Source organism: Mya arenaria, chromosome 11 (genome assembly GCF_026914265.1).
Source record: "Mya arenaria isolate MELC-2E11 chromosome 11, ASM2691426v1".
Taxonomy (NCBI): domain Eukaryota; kingdom Metazoa; phylum Mollusca; class Bivalvia; order Myida; family Myidae; genus Mya; species Mya arenaria.
Window position 1 is genome coordinate 30,455,361 of NC_069132.1, and position 17,901 is coordinate 30,473,261.

General features: G+C 34.6%; 2 protein-coding genes across 2 annotated transcripts; both read left to right on the plus strand.

Moving 5' to 3' along the window:
- Nucleotides 1-489: 489 nt before the first annotated feature.
- Nucleotides 490-5,461, plus strand: LOC128209160 (putative transferase CAF17 homolog, mitochondrial). The gene is made up of 8 exons (XM_052913062.1): nucleotides 490-574; nucleotides 1,625-1,698; nucleotides 1,951-2,142; nucleotides 2,340-2,474; nucleotides 3,065-3,194; nucleotides 4,243-4,386; nucleotides 4,591-4,690; nucleotides 5,105-5,461. Exons 2-8 carry the CDS (start codon nucleotides 1,645-1,647, stop codon nucleotides 5,304-5,306), a joined length of 957 nt encoding a protein of 318 aa, XP_052769022.1. The 5' UTR covers nucleotides 490-574; nucleotides 1,625-1,644; the 3' UTR covers nucleotides 5,307-5,461.
- Nucleotides 5,462-13,773: 8,312 nt separating this feature from the next.
- Nucleotides 13,774-17,683, plus strand: LOC128207541 (uncharacterized). Its single transcript, XM_052910520.1, has 4 exons — nucleotides 13,774-13,989; nucleotides 14,652-14,813; nucleotides 16,589-16,737; nucleotides 17,369-17,683. Exons 1-4 carry the CDS (start codon nucleotides 13,890-13,892, stop codon nucleotides 17,525-17,527), a joined length of 570 nt encoding a protein of 189 aa, XP_052766480.1. The 5' UTR covers nucleotides 13,774-13,889; the 3' UTR covers nucleotides 17,528-17,683.
- The last annotated feature ends 218 nt before the right edge of the window (nucleotides 17,684-17,901 follow it).

The window sequence follows — 17,901 nt, forward strand, 5'->3', positions numbered from 1 at the left end:
TTAATAGTAGTAGTTAATAGTGTATTATAGTTTCGGGAAAAGGCACCGACTGTGAAGGCGCCCGGCGGAAGGGCCGCCGGTTCCAACAGCCGAGATATTGGCAGAAATATCGACTCTCCGTTCCCGCGGGTCGGGACCAACTTTATCTTTTCTTTACCCAAACAACTTCCCATTTTAAATGGAAAATATACGCATTGATTTGCGAAACAATATCATGAATAAACAAACTGTCGTTATGCGGCGTTTTAAAATGTTGACGCCAATGACATAATATCGATCGTTATTTTTCATATCGCAGTTCTCATTTAAATTGTAAGAAAACTCACTATTCAATACTGAGTACACACATAAAATTATCTATAATTTAAACATTGTAATAAATAAAATATGATATGAACGACAACTCTCCTTGGATATTGTTAACTAGTATAGTATCGAAGTTGCTTTGTATAATGTAGCGTTTGCATTAAAACAAATAAGAAAAGTTGCCCCCCTTAGATTAAAATTTGTCATTCCTAAATTTAGCAATTATATATAACTTTGACTTTAAGAATTACATTTAAAAGAACATCAGGTAGATATACATGAAAAAATGATTGGAAGTATTAATGACACTTTCAATCAAACGTTATTCTTGTAATTCTTATTTTGTTTCGCCCAATATGTTTGTATTTTAGCAATTTTATCTCACGTTTTGATAATTGACAATGACATGTCATTCATTGTTGCTGTCTAAGTTGCACACAATATTGCAACATTTATGGAATATTTTACACCGTTTCGTTGTAAAATTAAGTGCAATCAGGATCATTGACTGAATGGGCAAGTTTTCTTGAACTATACAGTATTCAAATTAGCTGAACCCTGGCATGGTAAGAAACTTAACTATACACACTTAAAGTATTCAAGCCTGTTAAAGAAAATCTCAAATTGAATGATTGATTATAAACCAAAATACAGTAGCACTGGTTAATGACACCTTTTTCGCCTCTACCAATTATTTGCTCATACCAATTAGTCGCCCACCTGTTAATCGTGTGTTTAACAATTCCATTATAATTGTTTTCATACAAAGAAAGTTGTGTGCAATTGAAGCTTCAAAATAGGTAGTTTTTTATTTTTCATCAATATTGAAATTGTACCAGGTTGTGTCATTTCTTCCAGCGGGGGATAATCAACTTTTTACCACTCAACATAATGGAAAATATTTCACCCAAAAATACTTCTTAAAACAGAGCAACATTTTCAGATTTATAAAAAATAGACAGACATGTAATATTTTGTTGTTAGTTGGGAACATTCTTTATAATATTTGTATTTATAATTTTCTGAAGTGGGCAAATTATTGGTACAGTTCACTGTGGTTTAAGTGGATTTTAATGAGTATGTTTGGCATATGAATTTGTTCTTAAAAATAACCATAAAGTATACATGATCTTGTCACACTGAATTTTAGATCAGAATTTTAACTTTTTCACTGTGAAATTTCATTCGAAAATATTAAGTACAGGTATTTCTGGAGTTAAAATATACCACGATTTTTGGGTGAAAAGGGGTCCCTAACCAGTGTACTTATTTAGTAAATATGTATCTGTTCTTAACTGTTTTTCCTTAAAAATTTTAGATAAATTTAAAGAAAGTACAATGGGGTTCCAGCTTATATTGAGAACTGCAAGAACCAAAATAAAGTTATTAAAGGTAAATCAATTATCAGAAATTAACAATAGCTCAAGCTCATATTTAGAATTAATTGTGTAATAATAATGATATGTGTGATGAAAATGATAATAATTCTATTAATGAAAATTATTATATTATTAATGAAAATGGCAAGTGTGCTCCAGTGAAATGATGTCATAGCAGATATGAAACTGCTGCAGCTACATGTAGCTACATTTGTGTACAGGTCACATAAATGTTGTAATGTATCATGACCTGACTTTATTCCAGTTTTCGCATATAAATGCAAGAAATCTCTCCACATCATCGGGTAGAGTAGAAGTGTATCAACTACGATCCCGAGGTATAGTGAAGGTGAAGGGGTCAGATGCAGTCCCATTTCTTCAGGGCCTTATTACAAATGATGTCTCGTTGCTTGGTGTAGATGGAAAGGCTCAATATTCAATGCTATTGAATGTACAGGTATGTTGTAGTTGATTGCAAAGTAGAGTTAAGCAATGATTTTGTTTTAAAAAAGTTCATATAACTGCAAAATAAAGAAGGGAATTATTTAATATAGAAGAGTCATATGGCAGTCTGTTGATACTTTCCGCACTTGTGACTCTGTCATCAGCAAGCAAAATTTAACAATAACTTTTACCTATGTTATATGTTTTCAGGGTCGGGTGCTGTATGATCTGTTTCTGTATGATGTGAGTGAAAGCCATGTGGATCGTACCATACTAATGGATTGCGACAGGTCACTGCTAAAAAAAGTCATGTCTGACATCAGCAGATACAAGATCAGGAAAAAGGTAGTTTGTGTTTTCTTTCATTGATAAGGGCATAATGAACAACAGTTGTTTTTGTCTGTGAATTGAATGGTTTAAGTAAGAATGGTATTTTAATTGTAGCACTGTGTTTGAACACTTTGTTTCATTCACTTAGAGTATCAGTGTGTGTATACTACGTGATAAATTACGTCATATATGCTACGTCTAAAGGCAAGGCAAGATTTTGCTTCGAATGAAAACTTTAAACAAAGATAACTTCTTTTACTACACCATTTTAAATGAAACAAAGGGCAGTCAATGCCGCTTAAAGGGCCCCGCCTTCGAGATTGATAAGGTGACTAGTTTCATCAATCACTTCGACAAACTTGTTTCAAAATAATGTTTTGACTGTGCTCCGTATGATGCATTTTTTCACATGGTATACAAACACTGAGTACGGCAAGTTTGAAATGATAGGTTTCTGTCTTTGTTAATGCAAAAATTCAGTTGTTTTGAATTAAATTCAACATTAATAATTTTTTGCTGCTTGTGTAATATCAGTTTTCATGTTGTTGTTTTTTTAAATTTAAAATCTTTAACAGGCATTTACCGCTTGACCTCTTATCAAATAGGTCACTTTGGAAGATGCCAGTGAAAAGTTGAATGTTTTCACAACACTAAATGGTGACCACGTTGATGGAGGGTTAGTAGCAACTGCCGACCCAAGGGTTCCTTCATTTGGCTCCAGGGTGATTGCTGAGGGTAAACAAATGTTAAAACCATTATTATCTAGGTGGTCTTTTTTGTGTAGTTTGCAGCCTTTTACACATTAAGATAGATATGTTAAAACAAAATAAATTGATCTTTTAAACCTTATATTATGTTATCTTGGTTAAAAGTGTATTATTGAGCATACACCAATTGCAGTTATGACATGCTGAAATGTTTACAGGTTGAATATGAGAACAAATTAATGATCTATTGAAAAGTTCATGTTGGTTAGATATTTATTGGCCAATTATAGTCAAAGACTTTATTTTATATCTTTCATAACAGAATTTTCTGTAGATTTATATGGCTGACTCAGCATGCAGCCATGCTGTGCTGCTCCATTTATGTAGAAAGCCAAAATAAACTATTACATATACAACATCTACCAATAGTGTACAAACAGCATTTGAATATAAATGTATAATTGTACATTACCATACACTTTAAGGCTGACTGTATGTATACATAAAGAGCTCCAACAGTTAGGGAATAGTCCGGGAGTTTTTAAATAGGTCAGGGAACAGTGATCCAGCCAGGATTTGAAAAGGGCTAAACTAGGTCAGAAAGGGCACTTTTAATGTGCATTGAATGAGCCTTAATGGGGCACTTGCAAGGGCTAATGTTCAATTCTGATTGCATATATGTTTGTACTTACTTTCAATACTTATAGCTTGTTATGAATACCGTAGCTGTTATACTTACTTTAGTGACAAAACAATGTATATATATTCTTTTGATAGTTATTTCTGAAAATTGACTTTGTCAATAAAAGGGCACCACATGGTATAGTAAAAATGTAGCAGGGTACTGGAAAGGGGCAGCGGGGGTGCCCCATCCTGCTATTTAGGCCTAGCTGGAGCACTGGATAAATTTGGGTAATTGGCAATAGTCAGGGAAATTTGGGAGGATGGAGGCCGACATTATTAATCATGCTCATAGATGACCAATTAAGCTCCTATGAACAGTGATAGTTTGGTCAGGGAAAATTGGGAAAAGTCATGGAATTTTATTGTGTAAAATACTTTCATTTAATATGCAGGTGTCCCAGATAGCTGGTGTGTTGTCAGTGATGAGACAGGTTACCATGAGCGACGCCTTCAATGGGGGATCCCTGAAGGCCCCCTTGATATTCCACATGGGGTGGCTTTACCTCTAGAGAGCAACCTTGTCTACATGAATGGGGGTATATGCTAGCCTATAATTAGTCAATAGTGGAGGTAAAACTTTCGTAAAATAATATTTTGTTGAGGCCTTTCAAGCAATGTAAACAGTTATCACCAATGGTGGACATTATGTTATGACTATTTAAATAACAAACAGCAAAAATAGTAATCTTGTGTTTCACAATTTAACATTGTCAAAATCTAATTTTGTTATTGCATTTCAGTGAATTTTTCGAAAGGCTGTTATCTAGGCCAGGAACTTACAGCCAGGACCCACCATACTGGTGTAACCAGGAAAAGACTCATGCCTTTGATATTTGATGGGTATGTTACATTATTGAACACGCAGCTTATCTAGTCACTGTTTAGTGTTTACAACTTTACACACATGCACACACTCACGCACACACACATAATTATCCAGTTCAGACATTATGTCCCAGCTTATTTGATGATCATTGTTGATCTATAAAAATTCATTAAAAATGTGGTCAAAGTTTAATTTGCTTGAAATTTCCATATATTATTATTATGGCATTTAGTTTCACAACCCAGATATTCTGATATAGAATTATACCCTTGTGCGGTGTGTTTCCCAATGTCTTAAACAGAAATTCATTGAGTTATATTCAACATGTATATCAGAAAGAAAAAGTAGAAGAAGTATACTTTAATTTAATTGAGATTGATGACATCTTGGTCAAAACGTCTCTTTATTTGCCATTTTTTACCTTCCAGGAATCTTGATGCAATTGAACCAGGACAAAATATACAGAATGATCAAAATAAAAGTGTTGGAAAATTCCGCAGTGTCGTTGGACAATATGGCCTTGGTTTGATGAGGGTGAAAGAGATTTCAGGAGACTTGACTGTAACCTCGAAGTCTGGTAAAGTGATCAGTGTTAGAGCAGAGCAGCCCGCCTGGTGGCCTGTGGAGTAGCCAGCTATCTCAGTTTAAAGATACTTATGTTTGACGAAGTGTATTTATAGTGAATGTCTCTGTATTACCTGACATGTGTAGGCTATTGGTTATAGACGATAATAGAATACTTTTTTAAGTTTTTGGATAAATTTGTATTAAAAAGAATAAAATGACATTTATTTTTTTTCCCTTTTTTTGACGTTAAGCTGTCCTTGCTGGACAATGTTCAATAACCAGCCATATCACAATGTTTATTCTGGAAGAATGGCCCATGAAATATAAAAAATGACCATGTTGACCATGTCTGATCTCTATTGTGATAATTTCTTATCCAACATGTACAAAACTAATTAACAGCAATCGCAGGTATAATTCAATATCTCTGACAAGTTTGCTCTACATGGGTGTGTAAGTTATTTATACTCGCACTCAGGCAAGGCCCATTCGATGAGAATGTTAGTCATATTAGGTTTTCGGGCATAGTCAAGTCAAAGTTTTATTAGCAAATTCAATTAGAACATTGCCAGTACACAAAGAACATACTAGATGGCATTAATGACAACAAAATAATGTGAAATATAGATATGAAATAAATATGAGATCATTTTTACAACATTTAATCTTGAGGAGAAAAGTATGAACTATAACTATACATGAAATGTATTTAGACATGTTAATTAAGCAGCATTTCTTCTATCCGTAGCGAATGATAAATAAGTAGCAATATTATTCAATATTTTATCATTATTACAGGACATCAAGTTATTAAATTTGGTCATATATTAGGCCAGTGAATATAATACCTGGGTATATATTTTGTACGTAAATCCAAATAATGAGGACACACTAACAAAAAAATTCATTTTCTACAACATTCATATTACATTTATTACATTTTCTATGTTCTCGGTTTATATTTCTTTATCTTCCTTCTTCAATATTAAGGTTGTGTGCCGAACATCTAAATCTAGTAAGAAGTATCCTTAACTTATTGCTATTAATACAAAATAAATATTTTTCAATTGCAAAATCTTGTTTAAAATTAACATAGCACTGTAGCTTGTCTGAATTGCTAACATATTATTTTGTATACCATTGTTGTTAGTAAGTATCATATATTCTTCTAACGACAGCTTCTATCTGTATATTCGTTACATTATCACATGTAAATAAATAAGCAAATCAAAGGTCGTTCAACAACTGTTTCAGATTAACTGTCCAAGTGTTTATATATTCGCCATTAACAGATTTCATATTAAATACCTTATAAATAAGAGACTCGGGATAACGTTTAACCTTGAACCAGTACTTGATAATTCGTATTTTCCTAAACAAACTTAATGGGAATCTTGCCAATTCACCATAAACTGCAGCATTGCATGATTGCGGTCTTACACCTAAAATTTGTTTTAAGAATTTTAGTTGTACTCTCTCGATATCTTGGGCTTTATGGAAGCCCAATACTTCAGAACCATAATTAAGAATTATCATACAATCAAATAGTTTCAGTTTATCACGTATATCTAAAAGCATAACATCAAAAAGACTATTCAATGAAAACAAGGCACGAAGTGCCTGCTCCGATAACTTCTTTTGCGCTTGCAAATAGGTTCCATTTTGTGATAAAGTAATACCTAGATAGATAAATTTGTTAACAGCATCCAATTTATGACCATCATATAGCAAATTAACATTTTCTATTCTATTTCCCTTTTTACAAACCATTACGAAGCTTTTGTCTATATTTACAGAAATACCCCAAATATTACAATAGTCGTGTAATTTGTTAAGTAATTGTTGAAGTCCATTTTCTGTATATGAAAATAAAACAGTATCATCTGCAAACAACAACAACATGAATAGTTGGATTTCTTCGATAGTGATAAAGTCAATATTATCTATTTTTGGATACTCTTCCATATCATTTATAAAAAACAGAAATAAAAGTGGAGAAAGAGGTTCACCTTGTTTGACACCCATATTACTGTTAAAATAATCACTATATTGCGATTTAACACGTACACATGGCTTTACTTCTTCATAAATCTTTTTAAGCATTGATACAAGTTTTGTAGATGCACCATATTGTAATAATTTGTACCATATACCATTTCGCTATACAACATCGAATGCCTTACGAAAGTCAATAAAGGCATAGTGCACAGACAGAAAGTAACCCTGGTTAGAGCTACCCTGGTTCTTTAGCGTGCACCAGTTTATACCAATGTCACATAGTAACCCCATTTAACGTCCCTCCCGGAAGAAGATTAGTATTTTTTTTAATGTTGTGGCGGTGAAGCGTACTGTTCAGCGATCCCTGGATTGACAGTTAAGTGTGTTACCACTAGACCACGAATCCGCCATGACATCTTTGGGCTTGTGTTATTTATTTCAAATAATGACCCATTCACTTGGCACATGTATTGCAGGTGTGGCCACTACCAACTAGTATGTCTACTTATTAATCTGCAGCTCAAAAAGATGAGTACATATATTGAAACAACATATTTATGGCTACAATGTTTAGGCATTATTGCATATCACGTAAATTGCAAAATTTTAGTACATTATGTACTTGCTTTCTACATAAGACTGAGTCCCTTTGTGAACTACTGTAATTGGTTGTTGTCAGTCGTCCTTCATGCATCGTCTTGAGTCTGTAAATGCTAAAGAATCTTTCAACATAAATTTTATTAAACTTTGTCTGAATAATAAATGTAAAAACAATAGGTCATGGAGATCAAAGGCGGATATTTTGGGTGATGTCGTGGCAAACTAGGTTTTTATGTCAAGTGTTTAAATAACAAATGCAGGAGCCACATTTTTAAGGGTCACGGACACTACGGACCATGGACATTACGGACCAGACATTACGGACCAGATTTAGGGACACTACGGACCAGATTTAGGGACATTACGGACCATCTTCAGAAACTTACGGACCATCATTTATAATGTTTTTAAACATTTTTATGCCCCCAAAGGTGGGCATATTAAAATCGCACCGTCCGTCCGTCCGTCCGTCCGTCCGGCTCTGTAACTTTCCCTTGTATGGACAGATTTTAAAATAACTTGCCACATGTGTTCCACATACCAAGACGACGTGTGGCGTGCAAGACTCGTGTCCCTAGCTCAAAGGTCAAGGTCACACTTAGTGTTTATTCACAATGGAGTGCTGCATATAAGGACATAGAGTATAGGTTGTCGTGTCCGGGCTGTAACTTTCTCTTGTATGGACAGATTTTAAAATAACTTGCCACATGTGTACCACATAACAAGACGACGTGTCGCGTGCAAGACCCGTGTCCCTACCTCAAAGGTCAAGGTCAAGTTGTCAAGTATGCGTGGTATTTTTTTATGTTCAGAGGAAATTTAAAATAACTTGCCATATGTATTTGACACATAAAGGCAAGATCAACTTTTCATGTACTGACCTTGTTCGTAGGTCAATGTCACATTCGGGGGCATTCGTCACATACTGTGACAGCTCTTGTTTTTTTAATTTATTCACTCATTGGTCTTAAATTTGTTAATAAATACTTGAATATTAGTGCTCAGTATGACAATTATCTTTAATGCAACTGAAAAATCCCATGAAATTCCAATGTTAAACATCAATGTATTCTTTATAAAGTATTATAATAATTTGAATAATAACGATCTTAGTGAAACTTGGTCGGAATGATTGTCTGTTTTTACTTTAGCTAATATCGATTATATATCGTGAGGTGTCGAAAAATCGGCCACTGAGTAAAATGTGAAATCACATTTAGCTAACATATGGTCAACTTTTAAAAAATAGGTCAGAACTTGTGTCTTCATGATGACTATTACCCCACATGACAGATCAAGTTTTCAGGGTTGAGTTCGAATATTCTCATGGCCTGTAATTGAACATTTGAATACGCTTTGGGTCAGGGCTTATTCGTGACAGTCCTGGATGGTCCGTAAGGGCCCGGGACACCACCCCCACGGTGGAGAACCCACGTGACTTAATTGGTAAAGTGCACGGCAACAAAGGTCAACAAGTCTCGATTCAGGTAAGGTTTTTACAGATAACTTTCTTAATATTTGGAGAATTTTTGTGAAATAAAGACCATAAACCCCGCATTTAAGAGCTCTATCCACAGTAATAAAGAACTTTCTCTAATATTCTAGAGTTTTCCTGAAAATCTTGACCAACTGATTTCTCAGAGTTGAAATCTTAGGCAAAGTACACGGCTTTTGACAAATCTATCGCTTTACTTCATGCTAGCCGTAAATAATTCATACACAAATCTTATTTTAAGCAAATTGTATGTATTTTAAAGTTTTCAGCGTGTATTGTTGAACTTCTTATAGTTATTTCAAAGGCGAAAATGAACTAAAATCAAATTGATAAAGTACACGGACATTTTAGGTTTGATAAAGTACACGGTCGTTTACAACCTTCAGTGTATATACTCATTATTTCACTGACTGGTGCTAAAACGAGTTATTATAAATTTATTTATTATTTCTATTCTTCAAATTCATTATTGAACATTGCTCCATGTTTGAAAAGACGCAATGTAATGGAGTGCCAAAAGAAGAATGAACGCTTTTTAACAGTTAGACCGACGGAGTCGCCTAAATGATGGGCTCATTTTCATGAATCATGGAAACATGTATTATCACACTAAAATTCAGTCCCGTATTTTAACAATATATTCGCAATTGGCATATAAAGGGCTTGAAGTTTTTGTAAAGGGTGTTCCACTTCTTTTTCGTATCGTATATGTAAAACGTGTTTGTATTCATTATACATGGTAAACAGTAACACATAACTGCTTAATAACTTTTCAGTTTGTCAATTTTGAGAAATAAAAGTGTTCTTGTACTTTTAATGTCTTCGATTGCTAGCTGATTTGATAGACTTATGATTTTGTGACATTTGTTTTATTTCAAAATATGAAGACTCCGACTTTATGCAAAGAATGCGGAATGGCATATCAAAATAAAAAAAACAACATCTAGTAGACCACGATAGAAGGCATTCTGATCAATTGCCATCGTTTTTGCGGGAAAGTGTTTACACAGACACAGGTTAGTTTTTAGTTTTATTTTTTCGCAGAGAAATAAGAATATACTAACAGTTATACTTTTATTATGACTCCCCTCGTGTAGAGGTTAAGACTTGCCGTCGTCTGAATGTGTTTTCATCGTTTTTTAGGGGTTACGTTTTTCACATTATAATGTGGTCCGTGTTTCAGTGGATAGGGTCGTTTAGTTATATGATGCTGATTACACGATCAAACACTCATTGCGTGGCAGTAATATAGTGTTTTTTTATAAATTATATTCAAGTACTGACATTGCCAGCATTTCTCGCTAACTTGTGACAGTACATGTCTTTTATAGGTGCAGCAATCACGGCGAGACAAAGTTGCACGTTTGCAAATATTGTGGCAAAACTGCTCTTGCAAGACTTGAAGATACACGAAAGACGCGAAAGTGGCCAATTGAAGCTAACGTGTGATGTGTGTGGGTTCAAATTGGGTGACACGACCAATCTCAGTGACCAGATCTCTACTAGACACAGGGGAATGACACGTCACAAATGTCTACAGTGTCGCTCAGCATTCAAGTTCAAATCTGGACTCAGTAGGCACGTTAAGGCGAAACACACCTTATCAGAACACATTGAAAGATCACAATGGTCTAGTTAGAAGTGCATTCCAGTATGTTGCCGAGTTAAAATAACGGTTTGATGAGTTTAGCATTTTATTAAGATAAATAGCAAAACGTACTTATACCAAATGGTGCTCTTTCAAAATGTTCGTTTGTCTTACAGTACTGAAAAACATTTTCACAAGGTTTAGAGATGCATTGTTGTCATTTTCCCATTGATGTCCTATAAACTCTTAACTGCATGTATCTTATATAATTCAGCAAGCTTTGAAACACAATTATTTTGTAATCACATTTCAGCCTTTAGTCTAGAACATTCTAATGTTCCATGCTCAGCTCTTATCTAGATGTTCAAGTCTTAGTCCTAGCCTGTAAGTTGGTAATATAGTGTGCTCTCATTCCTCCTTGCTGTTTCCCATCTAACTCCGAGCCTCAATCTTTACAATGAGTTCCTGTCTGTATTGTTCGAACGACCACAGTTTTACTGATGTAGATAAGATAATATTTGTTCAGACTGAACCAAATAAAAGATTCAGCGTTACCCGAAAGGTATGAACAATATGGTCTAAATGTGGATATATATATATAAACTAATTGTGATGTGCCTATTTTATTGTTTTATATTACATCAAAATAGGAATAATCATGAAATTTATAATCACCACAAACGGGCCGCTAACTACAGAGATGTTTTATTCGCCGTCAGTCCAGATTATAATTTATAAGTAAAACTATCTGATTTTTGAAGAGATGTATGTATGGTTCTGTAATGATCTGCATATTTAAAAGTAATCGAACTTATAATGGCAGACTTTATCTTAAATTATCCCATAGACTATCTTTCAACTCCTCATTAAATACGATTGCTAAATATTTAGTTATTTAGGTGTGCGTTATAATGCAAAATGTATTGATACAACTTAAATGAAAACTAAACACTATACATTCTGACTTCACGAATAGAAAATGCTTATATAACTATTAGTTTGTAAACCGCACTCTGCTTTCAAACATAAACTAAAATGACCGTGTACTTTATCATCCTAAAATGTCCGTGTACTTTATCAATTTGGTTTTAGTTCATTTTTACCTTTGAAATAACTAGAAGTTAAACAATACACGCTGAAAACTATAAAATACATAAAATTTGCTTAAAATAAGATTTGTGTATGAATCATTTACGGCTAACATGAAGTAAAGCGATATAGATTTGTCAAAAGCCATGTACTTTGCCTTAGATTTCAACTCTGAGAAATCAGTTGGTCAAGATTTTCAGGAAAACTTAAGGATATTAGAGAAAGTTCTTTATTACTGTGGATAGAGCTCTTCAATGCGGGGTTTATGGTCTTTATTTCACAAAAAATCTCCAACTATTAAGAAAGTTATCTTTAAAAACCTTACCTGAATCGAGACTTGTTGACATTTGTTGCCGTGCACTTTACCAAATAAGTCACGTGGGTTCTCCACCGTGACCCCGCCAATTTAAAACTGTTTAAAATTGCCGTGGTCATCCGGGACTGTCCAAAAGTATTTTCAATCCGGGATGGTCCGGGACGGACCGTGTTGGCCTGGGGGAGGTCCGTAGTGGCACCGTGTTGATCCTGGGAACTCTTATTGTTGGTTCCGTGTTCATTCGTTGAGGTGCCGTGTCCGGTGTGACGATGTTTTGAGGAACCGTTGACTCAATTTCTTCCAGGATCACCCAGGATTAAGATGCATCTTAAAAGTGTCAGATCTTTTTATAAATAAGTGGTTTCTAGTGTAAATAGCTCAAGAAAATGTATTGTCTACAGATTGTATGAAGAAAACAATGAATATCTTGTACATACCATACAACATGACCAACCTGTCTGCCAAGTTTGAGGGCCAAAACTTTCTTTAGTTATTGATCAAAAACAGATTCTAGTTTAAGGTCACCACGACCTTGAACCTTGACCCACTGACCTCAAATTCAATAGGGTATATCTGCTGGTCCTGACCAAGCTGCCGACCAAGTGTTACAATACATAGGTCGTTAATTACTGGACCAAAGCCTTCTTCAGTTATTAATAAGAATATTATTTTTTTAGCTTAAGGTTACCATGACCTTGACCTTTGACCCACTGACCCTAAAATCAGTAAGGCTAAACTGCTGGTCATGACCAACTTGTATACCAAGTTTGAGTAGCTACAAGTTTGAGGTCCTTTGGCCTTGGAAGCGTTCCTCAGAAATTAATTGGAAACCGCAAGGACGGAAATACGGACGGACGGACATACATGTACCAACATTGTTTATGTTTTTTTTTCCTTCTTTAAAAATATCCTCTTAAACGTGTATTTTTGTGGTTTCCAACACAGGCAACTGGATCATTGTTTGTCACTTAAATGTTGTTTAAAACCATTTTGGGTACATACAATGAGATAAACAACACATCTGAAGATATTTAGTGTCTTTCATATACAAAAAAGAAACTTTTTTCTTTTTTGTATATGAAAGACACTAAATATCCTCAGATGTGTTGTTTATCTCATTGTATGTTTTAAACAACATTTAAGTGACAAACAATGATCCAAATGCCTGTGGTTTCCAATAGAAAACATAAGCAAAAAAAACGGACAGAAAGACGGTCCGATTACTACATGTATATTGTAGTATGCGGCTCTTCGGGGGCATAGTAAGAACATATAAGAAAAGTACATGTTAGAAAAAGTTGACCCATTTATAAAACTAAGTTGAAAATAACTCCGGAGGAATGTGTTTTCGACTCAATAGATCTGTAGATATCTTCTGTAAAATAGAATGATCTATTTTTAGACAAGGTCAGTCTAATTCGACAAAACGAAAGTAGGCATTTTCAGAAAATGTGAATAACAGTCAGATGAGTACATAACAGTATACTGCGTCATCTTCATTACGGGTGGCAAGCATCAAAAACTAGGGAAACGTTTTGCTGGACATATTTTTCATTAAATATGGAATTCAAAATTCTGTACGTAGTTTTACTGCTTGTGCTTGGATTGGAAGGGACGGATTTGGCTGTGTCTGGAATCCAGTCGGTTGCAGATTGCCCAGGTACTTAGTCCACCTAAATGGCCGTCAATGAGTCTTTTGACGATTTTTAGACTATGGCAGACTCGAGACGTTACAGGGATACAGTACACATGAAATGTCAAAATAATAAAAAAGTATCCCTGATCGCTCATTATCTAATTTGCTCATTATCTTTGGCTATATCTAATGAGAAACGGTACACTTATTGACATTGTTCGTATCTTTACAGTATGATGAGCAAATATCTACATGTAGATGAAATAAGGCTCTAAAACCACAGGTGCTCGTCACATTGCCTGGATACAGTAATATACTGTATATTTTTTATCTTTGTATTTTTATTTTTATGTTTGTATTTTTAATATTTTTTTTTGTTTTTTTTTATTTTTATTATTTATTTTTTTATTCCACAATTTTTCATGAAAAAAGTTAGTATATATATGTATATAAATAAATATATTTATTTATATATAAAATAATCTTTTTCATGAAAAATTGTGGAATATTTTTTAAAATGACATATATTCACTATCTTGACAAAAAAAAAAAATAATGAAAAAATAAAGAAAAAATAATAAAAAATTACTGTATCCAGGCAATGTGACGAGCACCTGTGTCTAAAACAAAGTTTCCAATTTGGAATAAATTGGTATGTTGGTCGTTTTTTCTTTTGGATTTTGCAGAGAGAGGATACGATGACCATGGCTATTGGACAGTAAGTGACAAAGATCTTTCCCGAAGGTGCCTTCTGAAGTGTTACCCGGGTTACGAGCCAGACGCCTGTCACGTGTTACGTCGCCAAGGAGATCGCTGGAACACGGAAAAGATGCCACATTGCGTCAAAAGTATGATTTGAACATATAGGCCTAATGTATTTGTTTTTAAATGTTATGACAAAAGCATAATAAAAAAAAAAATGATAACACTAGTGGGTCTGCTAAAAAACTTGACCGCCGATCCCAATAAACAATCGTCCAAGTTTATTTTTTGTATTTTGATATAGAGGGGAAAAAAGGAAAAACAAATGCCGAAAATGCATCATTTCCTATTAGAAATGGTTAAAATTTTCTTGGTAAGTAGTATCAAAGTGCCTCCCGCCTTTCACCCGTCAACACTTTAAACCAATTGATTTCGGTTACGCCCCTAATTTTCAGACCCTCTTACTTCAAATTCTGAAACCGCCCCTGGAGTTAATCCACATAAATGGCCATCAACGAGTCTTGATGATTTATTAGAAATACCAAAATAATAAAACAGTATACCTGATCGCTCATTATTGTAGCTACCCCTGGAGTAAACCTGTGGAACGTTTATTCAATTCAGTTTTCTTGATGACACTAATGGCTGAAGTCTATAGATTAATGTAACTACTAAGTATTTTGAACGTGTGCTTGACTCGAGGGGGCGGCACTAACTTTTGAAACCCGCTCCGTACCCAATTAACAGAATATGAATGGCTTAACGGGGGTTTGGGGGGCGCGTCCTCTTGAAAGAAATGTTTTCTCTATTATTTTGGGCTTAGTGGTGCATTTTGTTTAGTGTATGTAGCACTTTAGGAATATGAAGAATATGAAGAAAATTGAAATGTGATGACTAAACGACCATGCCTTATTTTACCTACTACACATAGTCAAAATGTCTTTAGACAATATCGGGTTTTATTCAATTAATTTAATACTAGTAATAAGTTTCCGCTATGAAAGCAATTTTCATATATTGTTTTTCAGTAACATTACCTTTTCTTATGACAGGCACGTATCGGTTACAGTTTGAGGCCACTCAAATAGTTTATGGTTAATATTTTTATTGCCTGTGAACAAAATTGTAAAAAAGTAAAATCAGCCTACAACATTTTAATGTTTTCAGCTCTTTATGTTCATTCTTTAGCGGTTATCTCGATGGCGGATGTAAACATTCAATAACGTAAAAAATTATTACAAATGAACGAACAATTGTGAAATGTTGTTTTTTTATTTACATTTGCATAATTGGTGTGTTGTTATCATCACTTATCTGTATTTGATTGTTTAAGCAGGTCAATCGAATGGGGTGACAATATGACTAAATTACTACAAATAATTGATACTGGTAACAATCAATAACTCACGGATAGGAATAAACTAAACTAAAAGTCCTTAATAACCGCAACATATGAAAGCAAACATGCAAGTTCAATGGTATAAAGACATTCATTATTACATGCATTGTTTTTAATGCAAATATATTGCGTTATTAGTGCATGTTTAATATTTACCAAAGTGGTATTTTCTCAAATATCATATAAAAATGCACTAAAGGAGCGCCACTAACTCGATGGAGTTCTCTTATGAAGCTAAGGAAAATTTACGATACAACATTAATTTACGATGGTTTTGGGTTAGTGACAACTTTCGCCAAGCGGGCGTAAGGTCGTATTAGAGCCTCCGGTTGCTCCGAGTTAGTGTAACCCTTGGTATTTTAATTGTAAATAGCATATATTCGGCTCATACATTCTCTGTGGAGAAAATACAGATACATTTTGTATATATTTTTAATCTTGTAAGATGTGAGCATATTTTCAGTCATGTTTGATAAGTAATCACTACTATATCCACACTCCCTGTGTGTTTAAAACTTTCAGTTCCATGGGTAAGATGGAGCACTCTTGGAAAGATCGTTGCTGGTGTAGCAGCGGGAGCTGGGGCGGTCGTCGCCGCTCCTGTAGTGCTTGGAGCTGCTGGCTTCACTTCCGCCGGCGTGGCTGCTGGATCCATAGCTGCAGGGCTACAGGTATATTCTAAATGTTTTTTTAAGCCACCGTGAGTTTATGGCCATACAATTTAGCTCAATTCTGAGGTACTGTGTGATCTTCTCCAAACTAGTTATAGCTTTCGCATAATATATATTGCTGAAATTGGTGTTTTCTATGACGCTTCACAGATTTGCTCAGTCATTATTTAGAGGTCATGGCGAAAACAGGCTCTTGTGTCTTCTTACTGCCCGAGGCAAAAGCGAGTAACGTTATTAGCACGAGAGCCAAATAAATCTCGGCACAGCCCGACTTATTGGATTCATACTACATGATTAAAATGTTATAACTGGTTGTTATTGATATGATCAGATTTGTTTTAAGTTGATTTAAATTTCAATATTGCCATTAAACATACATAAGCAAATCAAAGTTTTAAATGATGCTTTATTGTTTCAAGATCCTCATAACCTTGCTAAAGAGATACCGTACCATTAAAGCTTTTGAACAGGCCAAATGCACTTTGGTGGTATTCGATAAGAGGAATTCATGGCATGATGAAGCGCTCCAGTCTTAACTTGCAGCATTGGAATCATCATGGTTATTGCTGTTGTCACTGCAGTGCTTGTTGTTCTATCATGGAATATATCAATGCTCCTCCGTTTCTTATAGGGTGCACAAGTTGCCGCCGGAAGTGCTTTTGCGCTTGCGCAGAGTGCAGGAGCTGCGGGGATCACTGCGGGGACAAATGCAGCTATTGGGTCAACGGTGGGCAGTGCCGTGGCGACTGCAGCGAGCTATTTTTGGGGAGAGGCTTGTGAGCCGGAATAGCAAGAGCGACAACTCACCATGCAGTGTTTTTTTTTAGTTTGTGAGGTTGCAAATGTATGACAACCAACTTTCTTTCAAAAGTTAAAAACACGACCTATAAATTTCACATACATTAGTTATTTTTGTGGCAAGTGTTGAAATAAAATTTGAATTAGACTGTGATTTGCCTTTTTGCAGCAAGAAAAAAGAATGTTAGATATTGTTTTGTGTAAAAGGCACAATTTTGACCCTTGGACATGTTTCTTACTTCATGCACAGTTTATTTAATAATAATTTGAACAGCATCGAGATATCTTCCTGTGCCGGCATGCACCTAATGAATATTATTTTTCTTAAATACCAATAATTTAAGCGTTGCAATTTACAAACATATT

What these genes read in the sequence shown, in the direction of transcription:
- LOC128209160 (XM_052913062.1), top strand. Translation starts at nt 1,645, where the DNA reads ATGGGGTTCCAGCTTATATTGAGAACTGCAAGAACCAAAATAAAGTTA. An exon ending in GATACAAGATCAGGAAAAAG is followed by an intron (nt 2,475 to 3,064) that starts GTAGTTTGTGTT and finishes CTTATCAAATAG; the next exon opens with GTCACTTTGGAAGATGCCAG. An exon ending in CCTTGTCTACATGAATGGGG is followed by an intron (nt 4,387 to 4,590) that starts GTATATGCTAGC and finishes ATTGCATTTCAG; the next exon opens with TGAATTTTTCGAAAGGCTGT.
- LOC128207541 (XM_052910520.1), top strand. Translation starts at nt 13,890, where the DNA reads ATGGAATTCAAAATTCTGTACGTAGTTTTACTGCTTGTGCTTGGATTG. An exon ending in GTCGGTTGCAGATTGCCCAG is followed by an intron (nt 13,990 to 14,651) that starts GTACTTAGTCCA and finishes TGGATTTTGCAG; the next exon opens with AGAGAGGATACGATGACCAT. An exon ending in CCATAGCTGCAGGGCTACAG is followed by an intron (nt 16,738 to 17,368) that starts GTATATTCTAAA and finishes CGTTTCTTATAG; the next exon opens with GGTGCACAAGTTGCCGCCGG.